The following is a 27,672-nucleotide window of genomic DNA, read 5'->3' as shown; positions in this document are numbered from 1 at the left end:
CTGGATGAGTCAGTGAGACAAAAGTACTTTCGTTATTGTTTTTCAGGTCCTTCTAACCTTTTTTTTTTTGTGTGTGTGTGTGATTCAGTGATGATAAAGGAAGATCAGGACCTGTATTTTTCTAATCCTAATTTAGTGCCTCAATTTAGGACATTTTTTCTAGATTTAACTAGAAAGCTATTAATAGGAAATAATCTGTAATATTTGTTCAGAAGTTCATAGGAAATAAGTGACATTTCTGAAAAGAACTTTGTTACCCAAGCCTTCTACAAAGGATGGTGACAAAAATTACACATATTGAAACAAGATGCATTTGGATTGTTTTAAACCTTAAATGTTAATTTTTTATGAAGTCTTTTGTGTTAGTAATATATATATCTGCATTTATTTAATGACAAGTGGAAAGATTTTGTCTCTTTTCTGCATAGTTCTCTACTATTAGTTAGTATTAGTATTTTATATATAATTAGTAATTATAATTAATGCAGTGACTTTACTTGTTCTCCACCTTAGAAGAGGAGAGTTGTTTTGGGGCATGGAGCATATGTATTAATTAATTATAATCAACAGTTAGGTTAATCTAGAAAGCTCACAAAACTTTCTAACTTGTGTTGGAATAAATGAAGCAAAATTGTTTTTCTTTTACAGGGTGCAAGAGTACAAAACACAGCCAAGAATTTAGGAGTGAGGGATCGAACGCCACAGTCTGTGCCAAGGTAACTGATTGTTTGTGTCCTAGACCATGATTTTTTCTAGTTTGTACCAAATTCTGTCCTAGATGCTCAAAAGCTAACAGTAAACATCGACTGTATTGTGCACTAATTGGTAAGCTTGGGCTTTTAATGTCCATAAAAACAATTGCATTTTTAACCATACAGTTTTGGTTAGGGAATTAGTTGCAGAAGTTTAGGCTGTGTAGCACTTCAAAACTTTCATTTTTGAAAAATGAAGCCTAATTCATGTTAATTTGGAAAACACTGGAGTTAAGTCCTTAGTCACTTGTGATGTTTAGTGTTTGGGAGAAATATTTGTAACTAAACCCATACCCCCATTTTAATGAAGTACTGTACTGCAGTATCTCTGCAAAATCATGTTCTAGTTGCTTTTAGAGATGCTGTAGTCTTTCTTTGTCTCTTTCTGAAATAGCCATTAGAATGAAAAATGTGACCGTTCTATATTTATACAGCCTTTTAATGCTGTGATGGATTGCAGATATCTGAAATCTGTCTTAACAAGCACACTACTTATAAATGAAAATAACCAAACAACAATGTTCTTAATTTTATCTTAAAGTGGCTTTATTAATCCAGTTCTAGCTTAAACCTCTTTTTAACCAGTTTAAAATATATTTATTTTTGAATAATGAAAGTACATTGAATGAGCTGAACAGATATGTGCAATACATAACAAGCTGTGGTGTTTAAATTTCAGTAAGGAAACAGGGAATTAGTAATACCTGATAGAGGTAGCCATGTGAATCAACACGTATGTTATCCATAGCCTTCACAGAAAGACTGTCTTCTGGGTTCTGACCACTAATAATCAGGAACTTTTTCTTAGGCAGTTTGCTCCACTTTTCTTAGGTGTCCCAGTTTCTCCCAGCAGGGATCAGGCTACTGCTTATAATTTGTTGTAACAAATCACTGCTCATTCTTCTGTGCCCGTGCTTGATCTGATTCTAGAAGAGGAGTGTACCTTAAGTGTACAAGTTATGAGAAAATCTGAATAGCAGCTGCTGTTCAGGTGCTGAGTAGCAGCGTTTGTTGGAGCATATATGCATCTTGCCTGCCCCGTAAAGGAGATTACATAAGATCTAACAAAAGTACTGATTCTAAAGTAAGTCCATCAGCAATAAAGTCATCGCCCTTACCAGCAAACGAGGGCATCCCTTCTCACAGTAGTGACTAACTTAGGGGTAATCCAGGGCCAAAACTGACTGACATTGTGGGAGCCTAAGGTAGTAAAATAACTTTTTTGTTACAGTAAAAGCTATGAGAAGCCTTTTCATATTTTTAATGGTACAGTTTTAGCCTTAAATGGACTCCTCCTTCATGACATAATTCTGGAGGCAGCCGAAGAATGGTTGCAAACCAAACTTTTCCCTCCTCTAAATGACAAAACATGTATCTAGATTTAGAGCTTCTGTGATAAGGGAAAAATCTAAGTTCTTAAAAAGAAAAACTTAGCTGTGAGACATTTTTTGGCTTTGCATCAGTTAAGGAAAGATCACCTCTTTCCCATTGAAACTACCACAACATAGCAAGGAGAAGCTGAAGAAAAATTATGAGAGTTCCTAGAACACAGAGTAGACAGATGCATACAGCATGCCTGCCAGTCGGCAGCAACTGTCTTCGTTGCTGCGATGACATCACAGCAGTATCTTTTTGACCTTAGCGTTTGGAGCATGTGGTGTCCCATTAGACAGGTAAGTCACGTAAGTCAGAATAGTCACCAGCAGGAGTGTTACCTTTGATGTATAGGTAAACAATACTGTGGGTTGCCAATTCTTTGCCTTGAAAAGAATTTTACCATTACATTTGGTTCCATTAAACAACTTAATGGAACCTTAAGTGTCGCTTAACAGTGTTCTCAGTTGTCTGCAGTTGCCACTGTTTTCTGTCTTTCCTCAGCTGATCTCTTTCTACCATCTCAAATAGTTGTTCCATATAGAGAACCAGAAAAGGCCGTTTCTGCTCTACACTGTCTTCAGCAACTGTAGCTCATTCAGGATTTATGCAGCCTTGTTAGTTTGTTTCAGAATTCCCCTAGAATTCCAGTCACTTTCTCTGAAGACAAGTAATCTTAATGATTACCATTTTAACCTGAAGAATACAGAACTTGGTACTTGGGGCTGAGCTTCTCTGCATATTGTTCCATAGAAATCAGATTTTGCTAAAACATTGTCAAGAACTAACCCCACTGCAATTACTTAGATGAGATTCTGACAGTAATTTTGTCTGTCTTCTGCCAGGTTAGAATATTACTCCTTTATTACAGCAGCAGAATCAAATAACTCAAATAACCCCTGTTTATTTTTCTCTGCATACTTGTCTGTGTAGAGATAAGGACATCTTAATATCTCATTGGTATACAAATATGAGATATATATGTATTGTTTTATATATGGTTGCTAACAGATAGTTTGGTATCTGCACGATGTGACCTTAAATGATCACATTACTGAACTGCCAGATGACAATGTGGAAGAGCCCAATGATCCTCAGAACGCATCGTGGTGAAGGCTTGAAAGCAGGTTTTCAACTGCTGTGTGGGTGACAGAGCTGATGCTCCCAGTTTTTACCATCCAGAAACAACACTGCTGGATAATCACTTCCAGTAAGATTCAGAGAAAAGTTATTTAGCCCATGGCCATTGTGTGTTGTCAGTGTCTCATGGATTTTAACTCCTGAGGGAACTGAAAGCAGAGAAGAGCAGCTATCCTGCCCTGTTCTTGCATAGCCACAAGGTGCTTTTTCTGACAAGGTCTGCCTAGGTGTTGGAAGAGGCTTTTAGTGCTGATGGAGGCAGCCATACATACCGTGCCTCACATAATCTCAGTAACACAGTATCGTGCCAAGAAGGCACCAGCCTACTGATGTTGAATTGTTTGTGGAACCCAGATTATTGTTTTCTGTGTTGATTTGTAGTATGATTTTTAGATTTATAATTAGTTAAAATGTAGTAATATAAATTAATGTGATGTTTAGCAGGCAAATTTGCAAAATATTCTTGGAAATCTCAGACACCCTGAACATCTTAAATATCCCTAGCCCCTAAGCCACCGGATGATTCACCACCTTGTCTGCAGCCAGACCTACCAAACCTGCTATTTCTATTGCTTTGGAATTTCAATATCAAAGACTCTTCATGTGAAATATTAATGCACATGCTGTGCTATTGTCTCTTTATTTTTGGCTTCTGATGCTTTTTCGCCTTCCCATGCCATACTTGGTCTTTTCTTTTTGCTATTCGTTCAATGATACACTTTCCCTGAGAAAAATATGTAATCTCCAAATGAGATCATGTCTATTGCTTGTTCTAATTGCTGTGGTTGCAGAGAAGATGCTGTATACTGGACATAACTGAGCAGAGAGCCTGAGGTCAGAACAACTGCCAGTTATTTTCAGTATTCCTAACATTAGGTTAAAGTTTCAAACACTTGCTGATAACCAAGTCCATGCAAAAGGGAAGTTCAAAAGCCTTCATAAATGAAGGAGTGGCTATTTCAGTCTGTACTGAGGTAGTCATTTGATCCAAATCTTACTGGCCTTGACTTCATATGTGTAGAAACAGGCAGGAAAGAATTTAAAATCTTCATGCTGGTGTGTCACGTCTGACATCTGTCTTAGGTTCTTCAAACAGTATCAGTTTTATAGGAAGCTCAGTTAGAGTGAGGTCTGAGTGTGGCAGAACAAAACAAAAATGGAGGCAATTGCACTCACCAAACAGCTTTTCCAATTCAGAAATTCAAAGCTTGGGTTACTGGAGATGTAGCTTTCTCCAGAATAGGGTCTTCAGTGCAGAAATACAAATACTGGACTAAACCGGAATGTCTTTATAAGATTGCTTCTAGCTATGTGTTTGTAATTACAGCACTTCCAATGTAAACATTCATGCTCATGAATAAGATTTTACTGGTCTTATATCAATGTTATTAACCTAAATTCAGCACTTCTTGTTTTGCAATGCAGGAAGACTTAATTTAGTTTGTGTTCCTTAAATTTACTCATTTTAATAATAACCAAGCTCTCAGAATAACAATTGCTTTGTTTTTTGTCATTGTCAGATTATACAAGCTATGCCAGCCACCACCACCTGTCGGAGAAGAATGAGGAGGACTACTCCAGAAAATAATCCAATAATGGTCTTTAAGATACAGGGACTGTATGACAAAAATCTGACTGCACTACAGCAGTATGTGCCTGGGTTTTTGATAAATAAAAAACCTCTTTACTCAGGATAAAGAAAGAAATACCCTAAATATTCTCTATTGGCCTGGAAAAATTCCTTCCAAATCTGTGCACTCCAACCTTACACTAGTAGAACAGGAATCTTCCTTGGGAATTTTACACTGGAATCAGGTTCATTTGATGTGTCTTGTTCAGTCACATGATAAGTACAGCCAGCAGCTTGAAAACAAATGTCTTGTTCGGAGAGACTGACTTCGCTCGTACACTACACAGAATGCTTACTTGTGGAAGGAATAAAAGCCTAAATAAACCAGGCTTGATAATGAGGATGCACTTCATATGGGGCCCTTTGCACTGATGATCCCTTTTTTTCCGGTTGCCATCATAATTTCTCAGAACGATGACATTACCATTTCAAGGATATAATGTAAGTGAGGTTTAAAGATGGAAAACTCATCTCAGAATTGTGTTCAATGGCTGCAGGCAGACTGCTGCTATGAACGTGTGCCTGTAATCAGTAAACTTGGCCATGTCTTCAGCGGTCGTTTTCGTACTGCCTTAGGAGTACCTATACAACATAGGAGGTGAAGTTTTGCCCTTTTTTAGTTGCCATTGTAATGAAGAAGAAGGGTAAGCCTGATCTTCATCCATAGTTAGACTGAATTTCAGACTCTGTCTAATGGATGATTTACGTCATCGCACCTCTGCGTTTCAGGGTTTTCCAGAGTTGTGCATATTCTTGTGTAGCAGTATACCAGCAAATCTACATAAGGCGAGGATAAGGCAGTATTGTTATGTTTAACTGGAAATGTCTGTGGTTTAAGTTGAAGCGTAGTTTGGGGGTTTGATGTCTTATGCTACCATTTCCCTTATTTTGTCAGTATTGTTTTCGATAGCATTTCAGTTCTTTGGAGTGGTAATTGTGATTGATTTATTTTGAAATTGTACCGAGTATTTAGAGGGCCCAGGGAAAATATATCTGAGTTTGGCTGTTCTTTTGGCCAAAGAATGTTCAGAGAAAATGCCCCAAATTAAGTTTTATATGTGAACACATTAAAACAAAACCTATATTCTGAAATAGTTCAACTTGTAGCAGTAGCTACCCATTCTACTAGAGCAGGACATACACTGAATAAAATTTACTTTTTGTACAACAGCAGCCTATAGTTATGCTGTAGCAATCAAACCTCCAACATAACTGTGGCAAATTATCTAATTATTTATAAAATCTTCAACAAATATATTAATCCACAATTAAATAAGTGAGAATTCAAAATGAGCTGTACTCTTGCGGAGTGTTTTTTACATAGGGTATCTAGGGGACTTGTTACTTTTCTCCAAAGGAGGAATTAGAGCTCCTACCTTTTTTCAGTATTCTTAATGTTTTTACAGACTTTAACTTTGCTAAGAAAATAATTATTTTTATATATCCACAGATATATATGTCTGCGCATATATGTGAGTTTCAATATGTATATATTTATGTACCTTTAAGGTCCCTTCCAACCGAAACAATTCTATGATTCTACATAGTTACGTCAGTTACTGGTCCAACCTTAAATACAGAATGTTTGCCTTAAACTGTAACACACAGTAACTAACACTTCAGTAACAATTTCACCTTTCTGCTTTGAAGTTTACTGTCTTTCAGAGTTACTGGAAGCTGTAGGACTGTAATCTTTTTGATTAAAAACAAAACAAAACCAGAAAATGAAGTTTTACTCTTTAGAAACGTATACGTTTTATGTAGGATGACCTAATGCTTGTACATAAGAGTGAGTCACGATTTCTGTAGTTGCTTTTCTAGTCCGAATCTCGTACTGTTGGACGTGTTTTATTCAGAGAGGTAGTGTTGGCTAGGGTAATTCCTGCCCCAGGCAAAAGCACCAAAAATGTTTCAGTTTCTGCTTGTTTAGGAGTGCAGAGAAGCCATAACCAATTTGTGCCAAGGATGGTGCTGGTTTCAGCCCTGGCTGCGAGCTCGCATCTTCCTGTGAGATTTCCCCATGTAGCCTTTGCATTTTTACTGTGAGGCGAGTCAGCTGTCAGCTGCATGGAGCTGCTGATCCTGTATAATACAAAATAACCTAGAGGACAAAATCTGTTGCACGCACACACATTTTTGTAACTGGTCATTGCTTTTCTTTATTGCACTGAAAATGGCAGGAGTGCAAATATGCCAAAATAATCTCCCTGTATAATATGGTAGTTGTCTAATTTTTGTTGTTGAAAGCATGGAGTAATAGACATTTGTAAATACCAAGGTACAAAGAGTTATGAGCCAGTCACCAACCAAATTCTTGAGCTATTGTTTCATGACTGTGGAATAGAAATCTTGACCTCTTGTTTTTGTGTCTAAGTTTTGGTTCTTTATTCTTTTTTTCCCCCTCTAAAGGCAGTTCTCAAAAACTTATTCAGCACTGGGAGCTTCATTAGCAACCCATACTGCAACATGAAATACCTATTTAGCCTGGTATCAAAGGGGCTGAGAAAATTAAACTCTGGTTTTCTAGTATTATAGGTAGCATGTAAAGACAGGATTTCCAGAGGAAATTGGACATAAATGTCCCACTGACTGTGGAAAGTGGGTGCCTAATTTCTCAAAATTTCCTTCAAAAGCCAGTGTTTGCTTGAAACATTGTGCAGCTTTTCTTGTCCCTCTGTTTTCAGAGCACACCACGCATTCTAACACATCTGGCTTCTAACAATGTTAGATGGACCTTTAAGAAGCCCATTCTTAAATTATGCTTTTCTTACTTGGTACATAGAGAGGATGTATTTGTTCCTTATGCAAGGTGCACTTGCAGAGTGAAAAAAATCTGTTCTCATCAGGGTATGTTTATCCTCTCATAAATTTTTAGACTTAGAGATGACAAGATGACCAAGAGTGATGATTTACAATAACACCCATAGCTTGTTAAGTCTTTGCTTCTACAGCAACAGATTATGTAGCCTATTTTTGTGACAATGTGTTGTACTGCTTTAAGGAAAACATTCTGTACGTAACTTTTACTTTTCCATCTAAGACAAGTGTAATTCTTCTGCGAATAAATTCAAGGATCTAGAGACATACGTTACTAGATACTGACTACCATGATTCAGTGGTAGTCTGTGGGGAATGTATAGGAGATTTAACAGCTGGGAAGGGAAGGTTAAGGGCCAAGGAACAGCTAAGTTGCCATAGCGTTCATGCTTGGAGAAAACATAGGTGTTGATTTTAAAGCAGAGCTGATGCTGTTTGGCCTCTCTTTGTAACCATCATCTATGAATAATACCGATGCTAAACAGTTTTAATCAATGAAACGAGCATTGATTCAGTCTAGTTCCCCAAATTAGGTATTTCATAACACTTACCTTCCTTGTAGATTGTAAATGTAAATGAATTTTAAAAATGTATATATTCCAGTTTCTCAGTATCAAACATTTTTGTATTTAGTGATCCATTTTAAAGTAGATATTCCTGCTGTCAGCTGAACCAACCAACCAATTTTATGTCCACTGAGAGAGCTGCAGTCTTGAGTGGCTTTTTAGATAGTTTTCACTGGGTTTTAGCAAAAACGTCAGGTTTTCAGGTTGTTTTTTACTTCTTTGTTTTAATGCACTCAGTAGTGGTCAGAACGGCTCTTATACTGTTTTAGAGGCAAAATGAATAAATTTAAATTGATGAGGATTTATAGTAATCATACTTAAATTTCATTTGTTGGAATCCCCTAATGGAAAAAAATGAATGAGTTTTATTGATCTGTTTTTAGCCAGAGAAATTCACAAGCAAACAGCAGCAATTTTTTTTGTTTTATTAATTCATTGTCAGATGTAGTGTGTGTATATATATATATATATATATATATATATATATAAAAGACAATTGCCTGAATGTGAGTGTACACATCATGGTTAAGCATGATGCTCAAAAAAGGAAAGTATCTTCCATTTATTTTCATTTAAATTGTGAAATAAGTAACTGTAGTATATATACATATCGTTCTGTACTCTACAGCTACTTCATGGATATGTCTGCCAGCATTTTAAGCATATTTTGCACTGATTTTGTTTAACATTATGAGGAGAGGAGAGTTTCTCAAGCTAATGCATTGCCTTATGTATTTTATCTCTGTACTTGTTTGTAAGTGCAGGTAGTGCTCTTCTAATTGTACCCCAGCAGTACACTGGCATTGATAAATTAGATGCACAGTACATACCTGTCTCAGGATACCTGGATTTTTCATCATTAGGTTTTAAAGTATAAAAAGATACTGAACTCATATTTTTGTATGCTGACGATTGTGTAGGGCTTTTTTTGTATACTGTATATATCAGTCAGGTTTTCCTAATGAAAATGTATTATTAGGAATGTTTCTCTTTTCCTGCTAGAAGACATGGGTTTGTTTTCTTTTTATGTATGTATAAATGAATACAAAGCGTGCACAGTCATTCAGATGTTAACACCGGTGAGAAATTTCAGATTGTCCAGAGGCCAATCAAGTAGTCATTTCTTACGTTCTTCTCCAGAAATAACATCTCCATGCTAGACATCCTATATGGTTAGAGTGGAACTACTTCAGAAAGAACTTTGGCTTCAGTTTGAAAGTCCAAGAGAGTGTTCAAAGTAGCTGGGACATTTCTGCAAGTACTTAGATTTGGACTTTTCTGAGAATATCCACATCTTTTGTGGCTGTGGGTGTCCTGCCTGTACCATATGTCAGATTTAAAAGACTAAGCTGCCTTATTAACTTTTAACACCCTGTATATAGTGTATGTATTCAGTAATACTTGTGTTACACTTTACAAATGAACTTAATTTCTGCATTGAGTATTGCACACATTTTTCAAATGAAGAATATATTGTTTTTAACGTCTCATTAAGCACGAGAGCATTACTGCTTTCAAGTATTATGTATAAGTACAGCCATACACAGAATCTCTCAGTAAGCTTTTGTTTTAAAACAGTGGGTAGCAGAGTTTGTTGGAAGTAACCTTTCGAATTTGATGTTAAATATCCTTGAAACATGGATTTAAATTACTTTTTACTTTTCTATAAAGTGCCTGTGTAGCATACTTTGAATCAGTTGCTATATTGATTATGGGTTGAACTAATACTTTGTACTTTTAGATCTATGGTATTTTTTTTAGTCTACATATTAAAGACTGGAATGATAACAATGTATTACAAAGTGTCAGACAGTAATAAAACCATTCATAATATGGCCACTGCAAATCTCTTCATTTGTAAGCAAGAAATAAGTTGGTGGGAGGGTGTTGGGGTCATTAACCCTTTCACTATGGCTACCCTAGGACTAAACTGCTAAAAATAAATGTTTATAGTAAGAATCTCTTCTGAGAACCCAGGCCCAATCTAGGTTCATTGCTGACAATTGAAGTGTATCTTTATAGACAGTGTAAAACTGAAGCCTGCACGAGCAGCAGTCCCTGGCTTTGGGCAGCTGTATTTTGTGAAGGCTGGAAAAGACACAGACATGAAAGTCCCCTTCTGGCCCCATGCTGCTGTTACTGCCCACGAAGGTTCATAACATCCACCATTTCAGGCACCCCCTTGTCTGCAGGCTGAAGCGTGAAACAGTCATCATCTGTTCACTGCTGTGCACAAGGATCATCGGACGAGCATGATGTGGAGTCTTGTGCTCCCACTGCTAAAAGAACACCTATAAATGACGGATCCTTTAGAGGGATTGGGAACTGGTGCCTAGCTACCGTTGGGATGCCAGGGGTTTGGGGAGTTGCACTGGATGTTTCTTTTATAGGACTGAAAGCTGATTAAATGTTAGACCTTGCTGAGCAGTTGTCTGTATATGAAGGAAGTTCTGATTTCTACATGGTTGTTGTGATCAAGACCAAGAGGAACAGTGGAGGCAGGACCAAAAGCACCTGCAATGGTTTTGTAAAATCCCGTTTGTTTTCCATCTTGTGCTAGCAGGGAGGAGGGTGAGGATGGAGTATTTCTGTATAACTAGACTTCAAAAGATAAATAACTTTTTTTTTGGTCTTCTTTCCTAAGTACTCTTCTATCCCTAATTTTGTGAAGGAAAGCAGCATGGAATTGCAGAGAAGTATCGAGAAGCAGAAGTGACCAGATGATTTCAAATATGGTCTGCTTTTCCACCATTGTAAGTGAGGTTTCTTTTTTCAGTGCTTCTCATTTCTGTGGTCTTGACTTCTCACCATGAATACATCAGAGATTAAGTCCAAAGAATTATTTTTTTGATCAGTGTACGTGATGGGAATAAATAGTGCTTTGAACCAACTTCTGAGAAAGAGATAAATTACACCATGGTAGCGCTTTGGTGTCCAGCAGTTTCTCATCTTTCATGAGGAAGCATTACTGTCATCATCATTTGAATGTCAAAATGTCTGCCAAAGGGAGTTCCCACACTTAGGTACCTGTCAGAGAGCATATGAGGCACAGTGTGAGTCCACGGTTCAGAAAAGATAATGTATATTTGCCTCAAAGTATGTGTCAGCTAACCTTTGAAAGTTAAGATACTTCCTTTTAAATGTTACTCATAAACTTTTATTTTATTACTTTCTTTTTTATGGCTTATTGTGTCATGCAGAAACAAGATAGATGATGCTCATACTTTGCTTATACTAATGAAGTGGAATTTCTAACAATTACTTCATTCTTGCTTGGTGAAATCTTAGTTCTCTGAAACTGCTTTCCCAGATAGTACTGGATACCTTTTTTTCCCCTCCCCTTTTATTTCACTATACATTTGCCTCTGTGGTGCTGCCAGGGTCCTGAGGGCACTAAAACGCCCCAATTGCCCCAACCACCCTTACCCCTGCACCCGCTGCCGCTGGATCTGGGGCAGCATTTCAGCTCAGGCCTGGGCAGCTCCTATCTCCAGCCTCAGCTCCTGGATGGACATTGGAACCTGTGTTACGGGTAGCTTTGTCTCTAGTCCCATCTTCTGCTGTTTCTGACTGGACTTCCCGGATGGATCCTCCACCTGATTCAGTATTTCGCCTTGTCTGATCATCCCTGGACTGTCTGCATAGCCTGTTGTTATCCCGGTCCTGCCAGGGGGAAGCCACTGGGCTGCGTGCACCCACGGGTCCTGGCTTGTTCTCCTTCAGGAAGCAGACCTGCTCTTGCTGCTCCCCAAGAGGAGTATCCAGTACTGCCAAGTGTTGCATTAAAGCAGATCAATGGACTAGAGTGCTGTAGTGGGGGGAAATGCCCATGGATGTGAAGCCTTTTCTATTGATTTTAATCTTGGGACTAGGGGTGGCATCCAGAGTTTCCCTATAGCGCTAATTTGGTGAAAAGATTTGAAAATGCATCTCCAGAATATGACAGGATGGGGAGGGGAGGAAGGGAGGGGGAAGATACAGTTTATTGAGGAGGAAAGCAAGGTAAGACAAGTGCTGAGTAGCATCACTACAGCAATGAAATGTCCTGAAGGTCTGACTTAATTTTTTTCCAAGTAATTAGCACAGTCCATATGTTATTAAACAACTGCATCCTATATAGAAGACTCAGTGTAAATTCTTACTATTTTGACCTACATTCAGAATATTTTTTTTTAAACCTCTAGGTTTTAGCTAGTCATGTTTTGTTCTTGTTATTTAGATTTCTTTACCAGGACAAGGAGGGACTTTAACATGTGGAATAAATAATTGTTGTCTTTCCTTGTGAAGCATAGCAGCCTCTAAGAGTAGGAGGAAATAGTACTGGATATATTCTAGTGGCATCAACAAATAAAAGGAACACAGTAAGTTTTGATTCTGCTTTCATTTAAATGAATAACCAAATTTTCATCGACCACAGAGGATGAATCCATAATACCGGGACTATTATGCCAGAACCGGACTAGCTTGCATGCTTGTCAATGCGTTTAGTTCACCTAATTAATGAAACAAGTAATGTCTCCAAGACACAAAGCTTGACTGGAAATGAGAGGCAGACCACATGTAATCAATGGGGTTTTGTCACAACCATCCATACAGGAGGTCTAATTAAACCAATACAGGGCAAGATTGCAAGCAAACGAAGAGCAGTACTGCATTAACTAAAGTCAGTGCATCGTTGCAAAAGTGAATGACAAAGTATCACACAGATTGAGATAGAAATAATGTCTGATCCGGATCAGCGCTACTTGTGCTCATACATTTCAAAATATGTTGAGTAACAGTTGAATTTAAATTCAAGACAAGGTGAAGCTTGACTGAATGTTTATCAATATATTAGATGCTGTTCTGAAATAGGAAAATACGTAAAGCTTTTATATATTAAGAAGTCAGGTAGGTGTTTGGAATTTTGACAGCACACCCTGGAAAATTGGTAGCTTGGGAAACATATGGAAATAATTATAATCATGTGCCAATTTTAAAGGACATTTGTGGGCCTCATACAGACAGAACAGACAGTAGGTTTTCATTTCTGGACTACTTCCCATGACTTCAAGAGAAAGCATTAATATTTGAAACTGTAGTGTGGGACTAAACTACATTGTCTGGATACTCATCACATAGCAGTCATGAGAAGAAAGAGAATCTCTTTTAGTCTTAATCCTTATCTTGAAAGAAACAGAAATTCCCTGCCTAATTATAGCTCCTATTTTTATTTCTAATGCAAGAAATAATCAGTGTCTACTGCCCTCAGTAACAAAACAACGTATTAAATGGCATTTTAAGACTTTCTCCTCTTTTTTTTTTTCTTTTTTTTTTTTTTCCCTCTCTTTCATTTAATGAACTCATTAATTCATGCTAGGTTAGATGCCTTTCAGGGGAACAACAGAAGTTAAGATTCCAGTCACATTAATGTTAAAGGCCTGTTGTGCCTTCAACGCCTGCCTCTCTTGAAGGCCACAGTCTGGAGCTTCCTGCAGGAGCGCGTGTCCTGCTGGTGAGCGGTCAAGCCAAAAGAGGACTCTGAAGATGGAGGAATGACCAAAGTGCTTTCTGTGAAGATTGTGGTAAAGAAGCACCCTGTTTCCTTTGGCGTTTAGCTATAATCTAAATGAGCTTATAATAAAAAAGACAGTTCAGTATAGTGAAAGTTGAATATGAGCCTTACTGATGGTCTTCTATATATCTGACTGCTAGAAAAACAGAAAACAGATATTCTGTACCAGTTAGAATAAAAGTGGGACAACTATAACATGTTTTAGAATGGTAATAAAGTTAGTAATAAAGAGTGAGAAGGGCAGAAAGAACAGTGGACATTCCTACTTTGCTACTAGGTATCCTTAATATTTATATTTAAAATTGCTTTAGGCCACATTAGATCAAAAGAATGAAGATGTATCACTCATTATAATTAGGATTTCAGTAAAATTCAAAGCAGTTCAAAATTTTCTCCAAAGAAGTAGAAAATTTGATAGAAACTGAGGAACTCCTTCTGTTCTTCCACCCACCAAGTCCTATTTCGCTGTTTCTAAACACTAATAATCCATGTGAACGTTCCTTAGAGAAGGCTCAGTGGGGCGGCCAAAGAATAAACCAGCATGAAAAACGGGCTCTGCTCATACTCAAAGGAAAGAAAGTCACAGGTGCTGAAGGCTCTTCAAACGTGCTGAGCCACAATAGTTTTCTGTTTCATTCAGCACTGGTCTGATGTTTGTCACTGAGCAGGGCTGTTGGTGTGCTGCAGAAACACAAGCTCTGCCAGATTATTGCAGTTGTGATAGATGGAAGTAGGTCTGCTTTGAATAAGGTGGGGGGAAAGGAAGGCATGTGATTCCCCTTCTTGCAAAATATGCTCTGTGGATCACATACATGAGTGTTCAAATACACCGCTACAGGAAATAAGGCTTTTTGTCAACCTGGATGGTAACAGCCGGTCTGCTGAAAAATAATCTGCTGTCTGCATCCTGAAGTGAGAGTTGTGCAGTGATTCAGCTACTGATAGTAGCACGAAGATGTGGGAGGACAGACCAGAGATGATGCCTAGGTTCCTCTGCCTTGCACTCTTGTCGGACCAGTGTGTATTGTGTAGCTTTAGCAGGGGAGAGAAAAAATTGCTCCTCTTCCAGAGGACAGCCAGGCCACTGGTGCGCAGTCCTGGGAAAAGCACGTTCAATTGTTTTCAGGTAGAGGAGAGCGTATGTTTAGTTTGGACTAAAAACTTCCGAATGCCAGGCCACAAACCCTGAGATGATTTCTGCACCCTTTCAGCACGTGGCCCAGTCTCATGTGTGTTAGATGTTACAAATGTGTGTGCTTCAGTTCAGGCCTGCTTTGTTTCCAGATCCTGAAGGCAGCTGGATGAGAATTATGCTCCAAGCTATTTGCCTGTGAGCCCTGGGCATAACCATAGCAGGGCTACAGTCACTCAAAGGATTTCTCAGCCAGGAGGAAGGCATCTGGGGAGTTTATGCAAACACACAAACCGTTCTCAGTAATGTCTTTGGACTTAATGATTGACATCCTGGTATAGGTACTGAAGTTGTAGTTATCTAAAAGTAAAATCAGAAATTATGTCATATTTTTCAAAGTGACCTAGGGCTGGGTTATCAGCCTGATATATATATATATATATATATATATATATATGTATTGATATATGATATATATATATATTCAGCTAATGTTAAGATATGAATCAAAGGAATTAATTCAGCTTTGAACTTGGGTTCTGACATGTAACCTGGCTTCTATTCATTTAGTCACTGGTGCTATCAAAGTATCTAGGTATATCAGTAATTTCTGAGAATAGAACCGATGCTCCTGTTCCATTAGCCAGCTCTGATAATTTTACCATTAACATCTAACTTCTTCTGACTTATGGCAAGAAAAATCTTCAATCCCTTTTGTGAGACATTTGTATTTCGATACCTAATCATGAAGACAACCACTTGTTAAGATGTCTAAAGCCTTGTACAAATTATTTCCGTGGTAGTTAGGCATCAAAATGCTTTTGAAAATCCCACCAGGGTATCTGCACCATTTGTAAAGAGGTAGCTTTAAAAGTCTCATCTAGATGCATATAAAATGTAAGATGAAGGAGGTAATATTCATGGTGTCATAAACTTCCTTCAGAACGGAAGTGAAATAGCACTTATAAACAAACTTGATCTTTCATTTATGATTTTTCAGTTGTAAGAGCAGTGCACATTTTTTCATACTCACATGAGGTTCCAGTATTTAATATTGTCAAAGCAACAGCCTTTCACTTGTTCTGTATGCTGTATGTTTGTCTAGTTTGGCTTGAGTCATGGCTGTAGAGATCTTTCCCCAGAATTGCCAATCCCAGTGTGTGGCAAGTTATATTTAAAATCTTGCTGGTAAATGATCAGTTATTCAGAGATCCTGGTTTATATTCAGAGCTTCGTTTTCTCTAACCTCCTTTCCAAAGGTCCTTGAATATATAAATGTCTCGGCTTAATGACAGGCTGTCTGGCTGGCTCCTACCCACTGTGAACTGTGAACATGTTGTAATTGTACCACCACAGCTTCCTAGACATCTCAACTATACAAAGATATATTTTTTTTTAAATTGTGTGTAATCTGGAAGGTCAGAACTCTGGTCAGTCAGTGTTTCTGTTGAAACAGCAAGAACTGGTCCCCAGCAAATATTCCCTGAGGGAGATGCAAGGCACCACAACAATCTTAAAGCACTGTACAGTCATCGTACTCATGCTGTTGGTCAGTCTTCTAGATACCCCATTGTTCTTAGATCCACGTGGAAATGTTATATATCGTCTCCCTGTCCTATTGCAGGATTGTAACTAAAGTTAGGAAAGGAGGATAGTTCATGACCATGGCAAGGAATTAAGAAGTCTCTGAGCAGTTTCCAGACGCCAACATGTGCTTAAGTACTTTACGGTAAATGCATGGAAGCTTTTCTGCTTCAACATCTGTGGGACATGAGTACTATTCCTTCCACCTTTAAGGTCTTGCTGTTTCTGTTCTCTCTTTCTCTGTTTAAAGGCATGCAAACGCTGCTTACAAGCATCTGTGTCCCAGTTTTTAATGCTCTCAGTGACAGCCAACTTTTAAAGTCATGATATTTGTACCAGTAAATTTCCATAGTGAACTGCCTTCCTTCCTGCCTGCTTTGGGGAATCCCCAAAACTATGCAAGTCTCTGTTGCTGTCTAGTAAATGATTTAACCTCTTTGGAAACCAAAATAGACATTCTCCTGTGTATTTCACTAGCAGGAGTTTTTTTAGAACACAAATGTCAGATCAGAGCTCACACACAACCTTGAGAGTGAGGTGGTATAGCCAGGTCATCCTCCCCCAGATAGGGAGTGCAGCCCACCTATGTTTATTGACTTTACCAGCAGTACAGTACTACAGATAGTTACATGAAAGTGGGAGAGGAAGATCTGCGTCTCGTGGACTTTCTGGAGAATCAATAACTTTTCAAGAAGCACCAACTGAGAGAAGGGGTGCACTGCTGAATCATGCAGTTCTTCTGGCAGAGGCCAGAATTAATTATTTCACTACATAACTACAGATTATTCCTATACAAAGGGTTTACATGGTCTAGACATGCCGAATCAGGCCCCTGTCAATACTCTTCAGGCTAATGATTAGGATGGTATTTATTTTGAAGCTATCAAAAGAGAAGTTATGCAATTTGCTGAGCCTGTAATTTTGTTCGTAATAATTAATTAGCTCTGTTTTGCCCAAAATGTTCTAACAAATGGGTCATTTGCAACAAAATACATTCAGAGGTATTTCTGTATTCTGTCTACACAGTAAGGTAAAGATTTACATCAGTGGATTAATTATTTAGCATGTTCTCATCCTCTAAACATCAAGGCTAATTTTTCTCAAGTGCCTCCCAATTACCTAAGCTGGTGAGGAAGAAGAGAGCAGCTGAGGAGGAGGGGGAGATAAATAAGCTGTTAAGGTGGGTAAGCTCTTTTGATAGAGGCAATGCTCAAACCCCAGGAACTTTAACAGCAAAACCTCTTCTGGCCTGAAGGAGCCTTCACTTGATTAAGAAGATGAGAGAAAGCTCACTCGCTCCTACAGATGAAAATAATATCAGAATGGCAGCATAAAACATTTTGAAGCGGAGTTCTTGCATTATGTGGGGGTTGGAAGCCAGGCAAGTACACAGCGCATTGTATATTCAGGAAAAATATAGACTCTATTCTATGATACACATTACTACATGGAGGAAAAACAACTATGGAAGAATTAGAGCAACAGATTCATGTTTCATATATCCATGGATTTGATAAGGTTTTGGATTGCATTCAGGGTGATTTTTTTTCTTCACAAAATTTGCTTGGATAATGACATAACTTTGTAGTCTTACTATGACTTGGACTAGTAAGCTGTATAAATTGTAATTTTGTAATTCTGTAAAGAAAGCTATGGAGGCTTTAGCCATTGATACTGCTCAAAAGCTATACTGAACATACATAATTGATTGCCATAGTGTTGTTAATGCTGAAGAGGCTTCTGGAAACAGGATCACACCTACAATCATAAAAGAATAAAATGTGTTTCAGAATATCTGCCATTTTTTGTTGGTAACAAGTATTTTGAAGCACCCTTGAGGATGCTTAATGTGCAGAAGCATCTTCCAGGCTCTGGTGGCCAAAATGACAGTGGTTTAAATTTAGATTTTACTGAACTTTAAAGTGTGTGATTGCTTTAATTTGTTTTGGGAAAAAAAAGTCTCTAGGACGTGTACCTGGAACAAAACATTATTTCTATTTATTTTTTTTTAATTTCTTTAAATGCACACACTGTGTGTCTGTATAAACATTGTGAAACAGAAAAAAATAATCATATTGCATCCCAAAGAAAGATTATTCAGGACAGGAATCATTAAAAGGACTATATTGCCAATATGCATTTGCTTTTATGTTACTGCAGAACACTTACTGGGAAAGTAATGCATTAATACATTAGTTACCTCTTAAATCACCAAAATGAATTTAAAATAATCCAATGACTGCAAATGTGATGTTCTTAGCGCTGTTTAACTTCATTCTTCCTGAAATTTCCTTGACATGGCTCTTCAGTATCCAAAGAAAGAACAATTTGGCAACTAAATTTCAACAGTTCTCCTGAACTTACAATGAGAAAAGTGAGGTAAAAGGACATTGCATGAGGAAACAATATATTTGTAAAATATAAACAAAACCACCCCAAGCCCTCTCCCCACAACACTTAGGTAGAAAATTCTTCATGGTTGGATTACAGTATGCAAAAGCAAATGAAGCACCAAAGAAATGTGAAGAATAGGGAGCTTCTGTGTACTGAATGAAACTGTAATTCCAGGAAGGGGCTGGGGTCGGGGGTGGCAGTGTCTGCTTTGCTTATACAGTTTCTTTTCTTTTCAATTTTTTCCCCATTGGATTTTATGCAACACTGAATAGCTTTATCTGCTATAGAAAAAAGAACTTGTTTGTTTTTTCTGTCATAGAGAAGATCTTAAGAATCTCCTTAGGAGATGAGGACTACTGACTACTGAGTAATTTGGAATTACTAAGTACCTGGGACTGAATTCACTAAAACTGCATGTAGGACTGGTATTGATTATTTGGAACAAATTCCTGTATTTTTAGTGAAGCATTTAAAATACAAGAGGTCACCCCCCCCACCCACCCCCAGGAAAAAAAATTAAAGATGCTTTTTTATTGTTGCACAGTATTTTCAAAATTGGCAGATGTGTCTGCTCCTACAGATTATACTGTCTGAAGGATGTTTCAGGGTCAAACTTCAAGCTTAAATCAAAACAAACACAGGGATAAAATTCTACTTCTTACCATTTTTCATTTCAACTGTTGCAAAAGGAACTCATTCTAATGGAAGCAGCTCAGCTGTCATATCTGCTTATCCCTAGAGTGTGGAGGAGCCATGTTCAAGTAACTGGCACTGACTTAAGTTTCTTGCTACCTATCTCAGAAACAACTCAGGGCTGGCATTTTATAAGCTGTGAAAAGGTTGAAAAATCATCGTGTCTTGTCAGTTGAGAAGACCTGCTAAGCAATTACATAAAGCTGTAAGATGGATGCATCAATTGTTCCAGTTTTTCAGACTCCACATGGGAGTGTCTCGGTTAATGAAAACTAGAGCTTTGTTCTTTGCAGCAGAGACAGCTATGTGCATCTGAATTACATTGGTGTTATTGCCTTTGGAAAGGAAAAAGAAAAGAGTGCATTTGGAGCCTCAATAGACTAGAAATTTGCTGGTCTAGTGGTTCCAGAGGCAAAAAAAATCATCCCTATATGGATCTGCCTCTTGTGCTCTTTAGCAAAGATCTTCCTACTTCGCTGCATTGAAACAGTGGAGAAATGGGTAGTTACTTTAAGACTAGGTGTGCTTGGCTCTGACGGGCTCACTAATGCCTGGAGTAACTCTGATTTTATTCCGCCTTTTTGTACTACCAGTGATGGGACCTATCCAGAATGTCAAGATGTTTCTTTTGGATGGAAGTTAGGATACAGAACTGAATCTGGATTCCAGCATGGTCCACGGCCTCTTGCTGGATGCATAAGTATTACGCATTGTTTTGTATGTCTAAATTGATCAGTGGATCAAAAGCTGCATAAGCCTTATGCGGAAGCCTGAATGCTTAAGTTATTTTTTAAAACAGGACTGAGTTGGTGAGTCTCTGCAGGGCTGTGTTTTGAGAAGTCCAGTTTATTTTACTGTAAACCATCATGTTAGGCCTGTAGCAAAAAAACTTCTGAGGAAAGGCTTTATGTAGTATGATGGCCATGAATATAAAACCAAACTACAACTATTTCTACAAGATTTTCCTGGTAAAATGAGGCACTGTCAATATCACATCTTGCATCGGTGTTCTGCTATGCATAATGTAAAAAATAATTTTTAATACTCTTACTGCAAGGCTTTTTTGCCAGACAGGTAGAACTTTCTTTGATACTTTGATACGTAGATTTGTGACATTGAGAAGACAGAGAAGATTTATATTTTTTTACTTAAGCAAATTCTGCTGTCATTTGGAAGTTTCTTTTTCTAAAAAGTATTCTATTTCTAAAAAAAAATATTTCTGCAGTTTTATCATGGGTGATACTTTTTTTCTGGAGCAACTCCATAGATTCCAAAGGCCTTACATGAGAACTGCACATGCTCATTGTGACCAGATTTTATGTAGTACTGAAAACCAGAATTTCCATTGATTTCACCAATTCCTGTGTGTTCACTGAAGCAGACAGTTCCATCTTGGTGAAACACTGAACATGAAAAAATAATGCTTATTGGCTCATTGAGAGACTTCAAAATTAAATTGGTACAAGAAGAAATTTTCTAAAAGTAATTTAATTAAACCACTTAAAAAATATAGAAGTGCAATAGAAGGATAAATCCAAATAATGAAGCCTTCTATCAAGCAATCACAGAAAATCATCCTCTCCCCCAAAATAAGATTTTTCTATAACAAGCCTCAATAAGCTGTTATTGTATTGATTTCTATAAAGAACAGCTCTACAGTGTATCATGTAAAAAATTAGATCTATTTTTTTTTAAAATATTGCCAAACTTAGTTCCAGGCCTTCTACAAACCTTTCATGAAGCAAACTGCCACCTTATGTGTTTGAGTTCAGCAATGGGATGGAATCAAACTAGGATGAAAGTTGGCTCTATCAAGCTTAAAAACGATGAAAACTTCTGTAAAGTGTTTTGCTTTGTATTGGATTTTTTTGTTTGTTTTTAAATACCTTGCCATTTTCAAACTTTGCCTGAATTCATATGGTAGTTAAGTGATGGGAGTCTTCAGATAAGGCTTTGAAAATGTACATTTTAAGTTCCATACCCTAAGGCTTTGGTGCAGGTTGTATCTTCCAAGGAATGAGTCCACCCCAGCCATGCTCATAACAGTTGCAAAACTAGCACACTGGTTTCTTAAGCAGCTGGTACATGCAGCTGTATAGAATATTGTGCATTCCCAGAAATAAGAAAGAATGTGCATTCTTCATATCTTTACTTTCCAGGAATACATGGAGAAAAGGAGAAGATTTCAGCTCCAGACACAACGATTATCAGGCCCAGGATTGTGAAATTCAGGTTGTCCAAGCAGCGGGTGCTGGAGATCATCCTGGAGCAAATCCACAGTCAGAATCAATGCACAACAACTGGCCACAGGACAGTGACTACCAGAGGAGGTCTGTAAGGAACACGAGAGAAAGAGGTGAGGGATATTAGAACAAGTCTAACAATGCTTCTGGGAGCTTATTAGGTTTCCTCTCATACCTGACCATCACGCTATCATGGTAGTCTTCCATTTGGAGGTGGCACCCCCCTCACACCTCACCTTGCTTACTTAGGTTTGACGCTGGGACCTCATTGCTGGGATGGCATGTACCTTCACAGCCCAGCTGTGCACGGCACCAAAATGTGGGGAGCGGTAGATGCACTGGAGGATAGGATGCCATTGTCAGGGGCCTTGATAAGCTGGAGGAATGGTCCCATGGCAACCTCATAGAGTTCAGTGGTGGCAAATGCAACATCCTTTATGTGGAACAGCAGTGCAGGTTGGGGTAACTCTTTATCTAGGTGACAAGTCTGGAACCAAGGGTCCAGGGACTGTAGTGATGAAGCTGGTCGTAAGTCAGCAGTTGCAATGAAAGCTAACCACACTGTGGGCTCTCTTAGAGTGTAAACAGCAGATCAAGGGAGTTATCCCATCTACTTGGTACTCAGGAGACCACAGCTGGAGTACTCTGCCCGGTTTCAAACGCTCCCACCATCCCAGTACAAGAGATGTCTATGAACGGCAGGGAGGGCAGAAGAGGAAAGACAGGGCTGGAGCACATGGCACACAAGGTGAGGTTGAAGGATTTGAGCTTGCTCAACCAGGAGAGAAGGGGTTGCAGAAACAAAACCAGATTCTTCTGAGAAGTGCAGAGCTGAAGCACAAGGTGTGATGGCCATAAGATAAAATGTGGGAAATGCAGAATGACCAGTGTTAAGGGAAAGAGTATTTGTCACCTTAAGCACTGACCCACTTTGCCCCAGATAGGTTGTGAAATCCACCATCATCCTTGCAGATTTTCAACACTCAGCTTGAAAACAGCCTAAGCAATCTGATCTAACTTTGAAGTTAGCGTGGCTTTCATGTCCCCTCTGACCTCAATTACTCTGGGTGCTGAATCAGTTGCCAGTAGATGAAGGCCTCAGCCACCAGCACGTTCCTTCTAGACATGCTGACCCCAGACTGGTTGCCAGCTGACTGGTACAAGCTAAGGGTGGTAGGCCTCACAGGCTTCCTGAAGGTGCTAAATATGGTGAGCCACATTCTCAAATATGGCTGTCTGCCTCTGAAAATTCAGGGCAGGCTTCCTGGTCATGCCAGGAGTGTTGAACCATGTGTCTTCAACAAGTGGCGTTGGTTTTCTGGATTCAAACTTCCACTTTGTGATGGGGAGCCTGGCTAGAATGGTGTCAAACGGTCCATTGGTCAGAGACCTGCGCCGCTGATGGAAATGTCTCCTTCTGTGCACCACCAGTTTTCAAACACCGGTTCTTGCAGACAGTTGGCTATCTACATAGCAATGGCTTGTGTTATGCACTGCAGGAGACTACGGGAAGATGGCGTAGACTCTTGAGCAGGAGGAGCAAAAGGGGCAACAGCAATTACTACTGCACTGAAGCTGGTAGCTGTGGATATCTCTGGCTGTACCTACTGCATGATGTTTCACAAGGTGTCACACAACAGGCCTCCGTGCAGGTGTGAAGAGATGCAAGGCCAGTGGTATGCGAAGCTGCACTGCAGCTACTTGGCAGTGTGGATGAATCAGTGTGCTCAAGAAAGCACTAGTCTTGAACTTGACCTTGCCATAAGTAGTTGGCCTCTTCGTCCTTTTATGGATCTTAGGGATAATGGGGACACATATTTATGGTTCTTTACATTCCAAGAATATTACATACCACTTAACAAATTATTGCTATTGACTTCAAATGTGTGGTGGACGTGTCAGCAATTTCATTAGACTGTTAAATGAAAGGCAAAGAATGGTAAGGATCAAATGTTCCATCACTTCTGGATAAAACTATTCAACAACAAAATACAGTAGAAAGGTGAATGCCACTTTGAAACTAAAACCACATTTTCAGTGCTTCTCAAATAGCCCTGGACACCTGCATGGAAGTTAAGAGATTTCACTTTCTGTAGTAAAGGGACTTAGAAAAAGCATAAAAAAAGCAAAAGTAGGAGGGACAGAAGTCCCAGGCTGCTAATGACAGTCAGGTGCCATCAAACAGTTGCCTGCAGTAGTTACCTGAACCGTGAATATAACATGACTTTTTGACTAAGAAGTCAGAACTTCTTTACTATAATGAAAGGTTTCCATCCAAGAATGTATCAAGAAAGGGGTTCTAACTCATCAAAGTTTTAGTGCCTGGGTGTAAGATGGAGAACAGAATCCTAAAATAGAGCTTTAAAACAAGGTAAGGTATGCAAATAGATACAAAAAGGAGAAATATTTGAATACTTAAGTTTTCTTTGCCACCAATAAAAACAGTGAATGAGATTCCTCAGGGGAATGCAGAGATAGAAATCTGGCTAAAATACAGCCTCCCCATGAGGACTCGAATACTCTGCTTCCTCCCTTCCTTTTTGGAACGGTCTTGGTTACCTATTGAAAAATTAATAACAGAACACAGAGATAGTGATGATAAAGTACACATGCTTTCATCCCTACAGCGTAGCAACCAGTGACAGCACAATGATTCAGTAAGATTTAGAGATCCAAGAATCATTAGAGAAAAAACAAAGAATAAAAGTGCATTCCTAGAACAAAACACTGTTTTCTTAGCTGTCTGAATATTCTATTGAAAATTGTACTTTTAAAAAAATGTTGGCTTACTCTAAGTACATTTTTTCTGTTAAACCTTTTATTTCTTTTTTCTTTCTCCTTTTTTTTTTTTTTTTTTTTTAAAAAAAAAAACTAGAACTGAGTTTCACGTATACAGAATGCTGCTGCAACAAGGATGGGGATTTTTTTCCCTCCATGTCTTTTGTGTGAGAGATCTCAAATAGCAGAGGGAAAAAAAGTGTAAATTAGGAAATGCTTGCTATCATAGCATGAAGAATAGGAAATGCGTGCACTCTCACACTGCAGGTCTTAAGGAATATACTGGCAAACATATGTTTCAAGTGATACAGATGTAGCTGATTTTGCCTTTGGACAAAAGAATGACATATAGGACATCTCAAAACCTTTCTACTCCTAATTTTCAATGTTTTTGTGACATTCTAGTATGAGTCTAAGCTTGCCCTGACCCACAGTCTGATAATGAAACACAGTCAATGTTAATTTCGTATCACACTCATGGTTTTGCACATCTGCTAGCATCAACAGAAAAAAGCTCTTTCTTTACTTTGAATGTTCAAAGTCCCATTTTGGAACTGATGGTATCTGGTCATTTAGAATAAACATGGAACTACTTCAAAGCAACCATTACCATAAAACTTCTATTTTAGACATGAGCAAAGTTATTTTATTTTGTGTTGATGTTATGTAGAATAGAAGTTAAGCATGAAGATACCTACTTTCAGCTGCTATAAATAAGAATGGTATTATTGAAATCAATTAAACCATTTCTGCCTGTTCCAAAAAGTTATCTGATCATAAGCATTTTGCTACACGATTGTGTGTGCATTACAGAAGTAAAAATTATTGCCTGCCGCTGCTTTTGGGAAGATTGTTATCTTACCTACTAGGAGTTTTAATAAATTGGGTAGCATAAAAGATGTGAATCCAACAAAATGTAGATTAGAACAAAAGTATGGCAAGTCTACTTGTGCAAAAGCTGGAGCTGGAACCAAAACGTACTGGAAAGGGTATTCTGCAGTCTATAGCAAACTTTAATAATAGTTGGCCTTGCCTGTGGAATATGGAGACTTTTCAAACAAGCTGTGTTTGGGTGTTATTTTTTCAAGGCAATTATAACCAGACATATAATCTTGCACTTCTTTATTTCTTCTTAATTCCTTGGGTATTATGTGTACATGCATATATATACATACATATGTACAGATATACACACATACATAACTATGTATATACACGTGTGTGTATGTATACATGCACATATTTAAAAATGTTCTTTTCTTTTGCATTTGTCCAGGTTTGGTTTTTTTATACTATTTGTCCTATCTGCCTCTGTGGACTGGTCTCGTATTTCCCAAGATGCAGACCACTCTGCTCCTGTTGACTCTGTGCTCATGAATCTATTAAGACCTGTAAAGTTAAGCGTGTGTATAAATCCTTTCAGGAACAAGGTCTCAGGTGTCTCAAGACACCTAAATTTAAACATCTGGATATTGCTTCTATTTGATCTTATAGTCTCCACGACTCCTATTACAACAAGACTACCTAATTGCTTATGTGTTCCTACTGGCCCTGGCTCCCTTATTAGATATTTGCAATACTTACACATGACCTTTCTCAGTATTTGTGGATTTTTCACTGAATTGTGGTAAGCAATCTGTCTGTGTGCCTTACTGTTTTGACTTGTCCCTCTTTGTCTAGGAGTTTCTAACAATGCCGAATTCTGCAGTGAATCTTTTTCTGATCAAGAAAATTTGTCCCATTTGTCATCACATTTTAATTACTGAGTTTTCCCTCTCATTTGCATATGTGTTCAGGTTTTTAATATGTTCTGTGATGTCAGGGTTTTTTTCTAAGTATTACTTGCTCTCTGGATGCAGCACTTGTCTGATTTTGCTATATAACCAACCCACCAAACCAAAATCTAACTGCCATTAAAAGCATTAGTTCTGTTGAAAATATGTATTATATATATATTGATTTTAGTAATATAATGCTTTTCTTGCATAGAGAGCACTTATCTCAAATGATTTTAAAGATTTTTAAATTAACCTCTATACACATTAAAATAAACGTGCAAATGCCCAATGAAGTTAAAGTAGTTATGATTTTTGTCCATATTATCTGTTGAAATAATTTCACAAACGAGACACTGAAACTATTTAGTAGATGAAGTGCTAGTTTTGATTCCACTTAATTGAAAGGTCTTTTTAATTTATCTTACGATTCCCCTTCCTAGTTCTGATAATTTATGAATAACCTTCCACCAAATTTCATAAGCTAGTTGTTGTTTTGCTGCTAAGTTTATACTATATTCTCTGCCACACTCCTCAAATTCCTACCATAATAGCAATCACATTTTTTTAACCATTCCTCAACAATTTTTACCCAATCTGTAGACCTGTATGTCCATCTACAGATGGACTGCAAGTCCATTATAAATGTACTGGTTTCTTATTGTTGTGTTATGTTCATTCAATGTATCATTACCATTTTGCAGCACTACTGCAGTTAGTAGCTGATATTACATTTGTGGACCTGCTTCCTAAAGAAATGATAATCTTTTCTTTAGAAAACAAACAAAACCCCGACTCTTTCCCACAGGAAACCAACCCCTCTGCTTTCTAAGACCAGTTTTGAAAAGTTGGTAAAAAAATTGCAAGGTAACACAAAGGCAGAAAACCAGCAAAGGTCCAGAGATTCATTTAGAAAACTTTCTGGAGTGGACTGGAGCATTTGGGTCATTCTAGGAATAGATAAGGGAAATGAGGATCTGGGAAAAGGTGGGTCTCCTACTTCCTCCTCTTCCCTTGGTTTTTAATTTCTGGAGTTGATTTTCACATGCAGAGAGCAGACTTGAGGGGTTCTTGTTTAGTCAGTACTTGAGTCTGCAATGCAAAGCAAGTGGAAGCCCCTTGGAGAGTTCTGTGCACCCCTTAGCCACTATCCATTTAGGTAATTAAAAGGAAGATGCCAATAAATCTTTGGAACAAATTCTGATACCTTATTCATCTCAGATAGCATCTTTGTCTACGA

The 27,672-nt window shown here is 38.1% G+C and overlaps 1 protein-coding gene and 1 long non-coding RNA gene across 3 annotated transcripts in view; one reads left to right on the top strand and one right to left on the bottom strand.

The window, feature by feature from the left end:
• Positions 1–8,755, top strand: part of PREX2 (phosphatidylinositol-3,4,5-trisphosphate dependent Rac exchange factor 2) — a 181,093-nt gene extending 172,338 nt beyond the window's left edge. For both annotated transcript variants that reach the window (XM_080380377.1, XM_080380376.1), the window contains 2 exons: positions 649–716; positions 4,787–8,755. In XM_080380377.1, coding sequence (XP_080236503.1) covers positions 649–716; positions 4,787–4,832 — 114 coding nt within the window. In that variant the 3' untranslated portion in view covers positions 4,833–8,755. The remainder of the gene's footprint in view (positions 1–648; positions 717–4,786) is intronic.
• On the bottom strand, positions 6,064–13,476 carry LOC308060994. Its single transcript, XR_013927007.1, has 2 exons — positions 8,811–13,476; positions 6,064–8,779 (listed from the first exon to the last, which is right to left on the bottom strand). It is a non-coding gene; the product is annotated as an uncharacterized lncRNA (long non-coding RNA).
• Between the last annotated feature and the right edge of the window lie 14,196 nt (positions 13,477–27,672).

This window comes from Falco punctatus (genome assembly GCF_963210335.1).
Source record: "Falco punctatus genome assembly, chromosome: 3".
In the NCBI taxonomy this organism is placed as follows: Eukaryota; Metazoa; Chordata; class Aves; order Falconiformes; family Falconidae; genus Falco; species Falco punctatus.
Note: the sequence above shows the minus strand (reverse complement) of the source record. Positions and strands in the feature narration are given on the sequence as shown.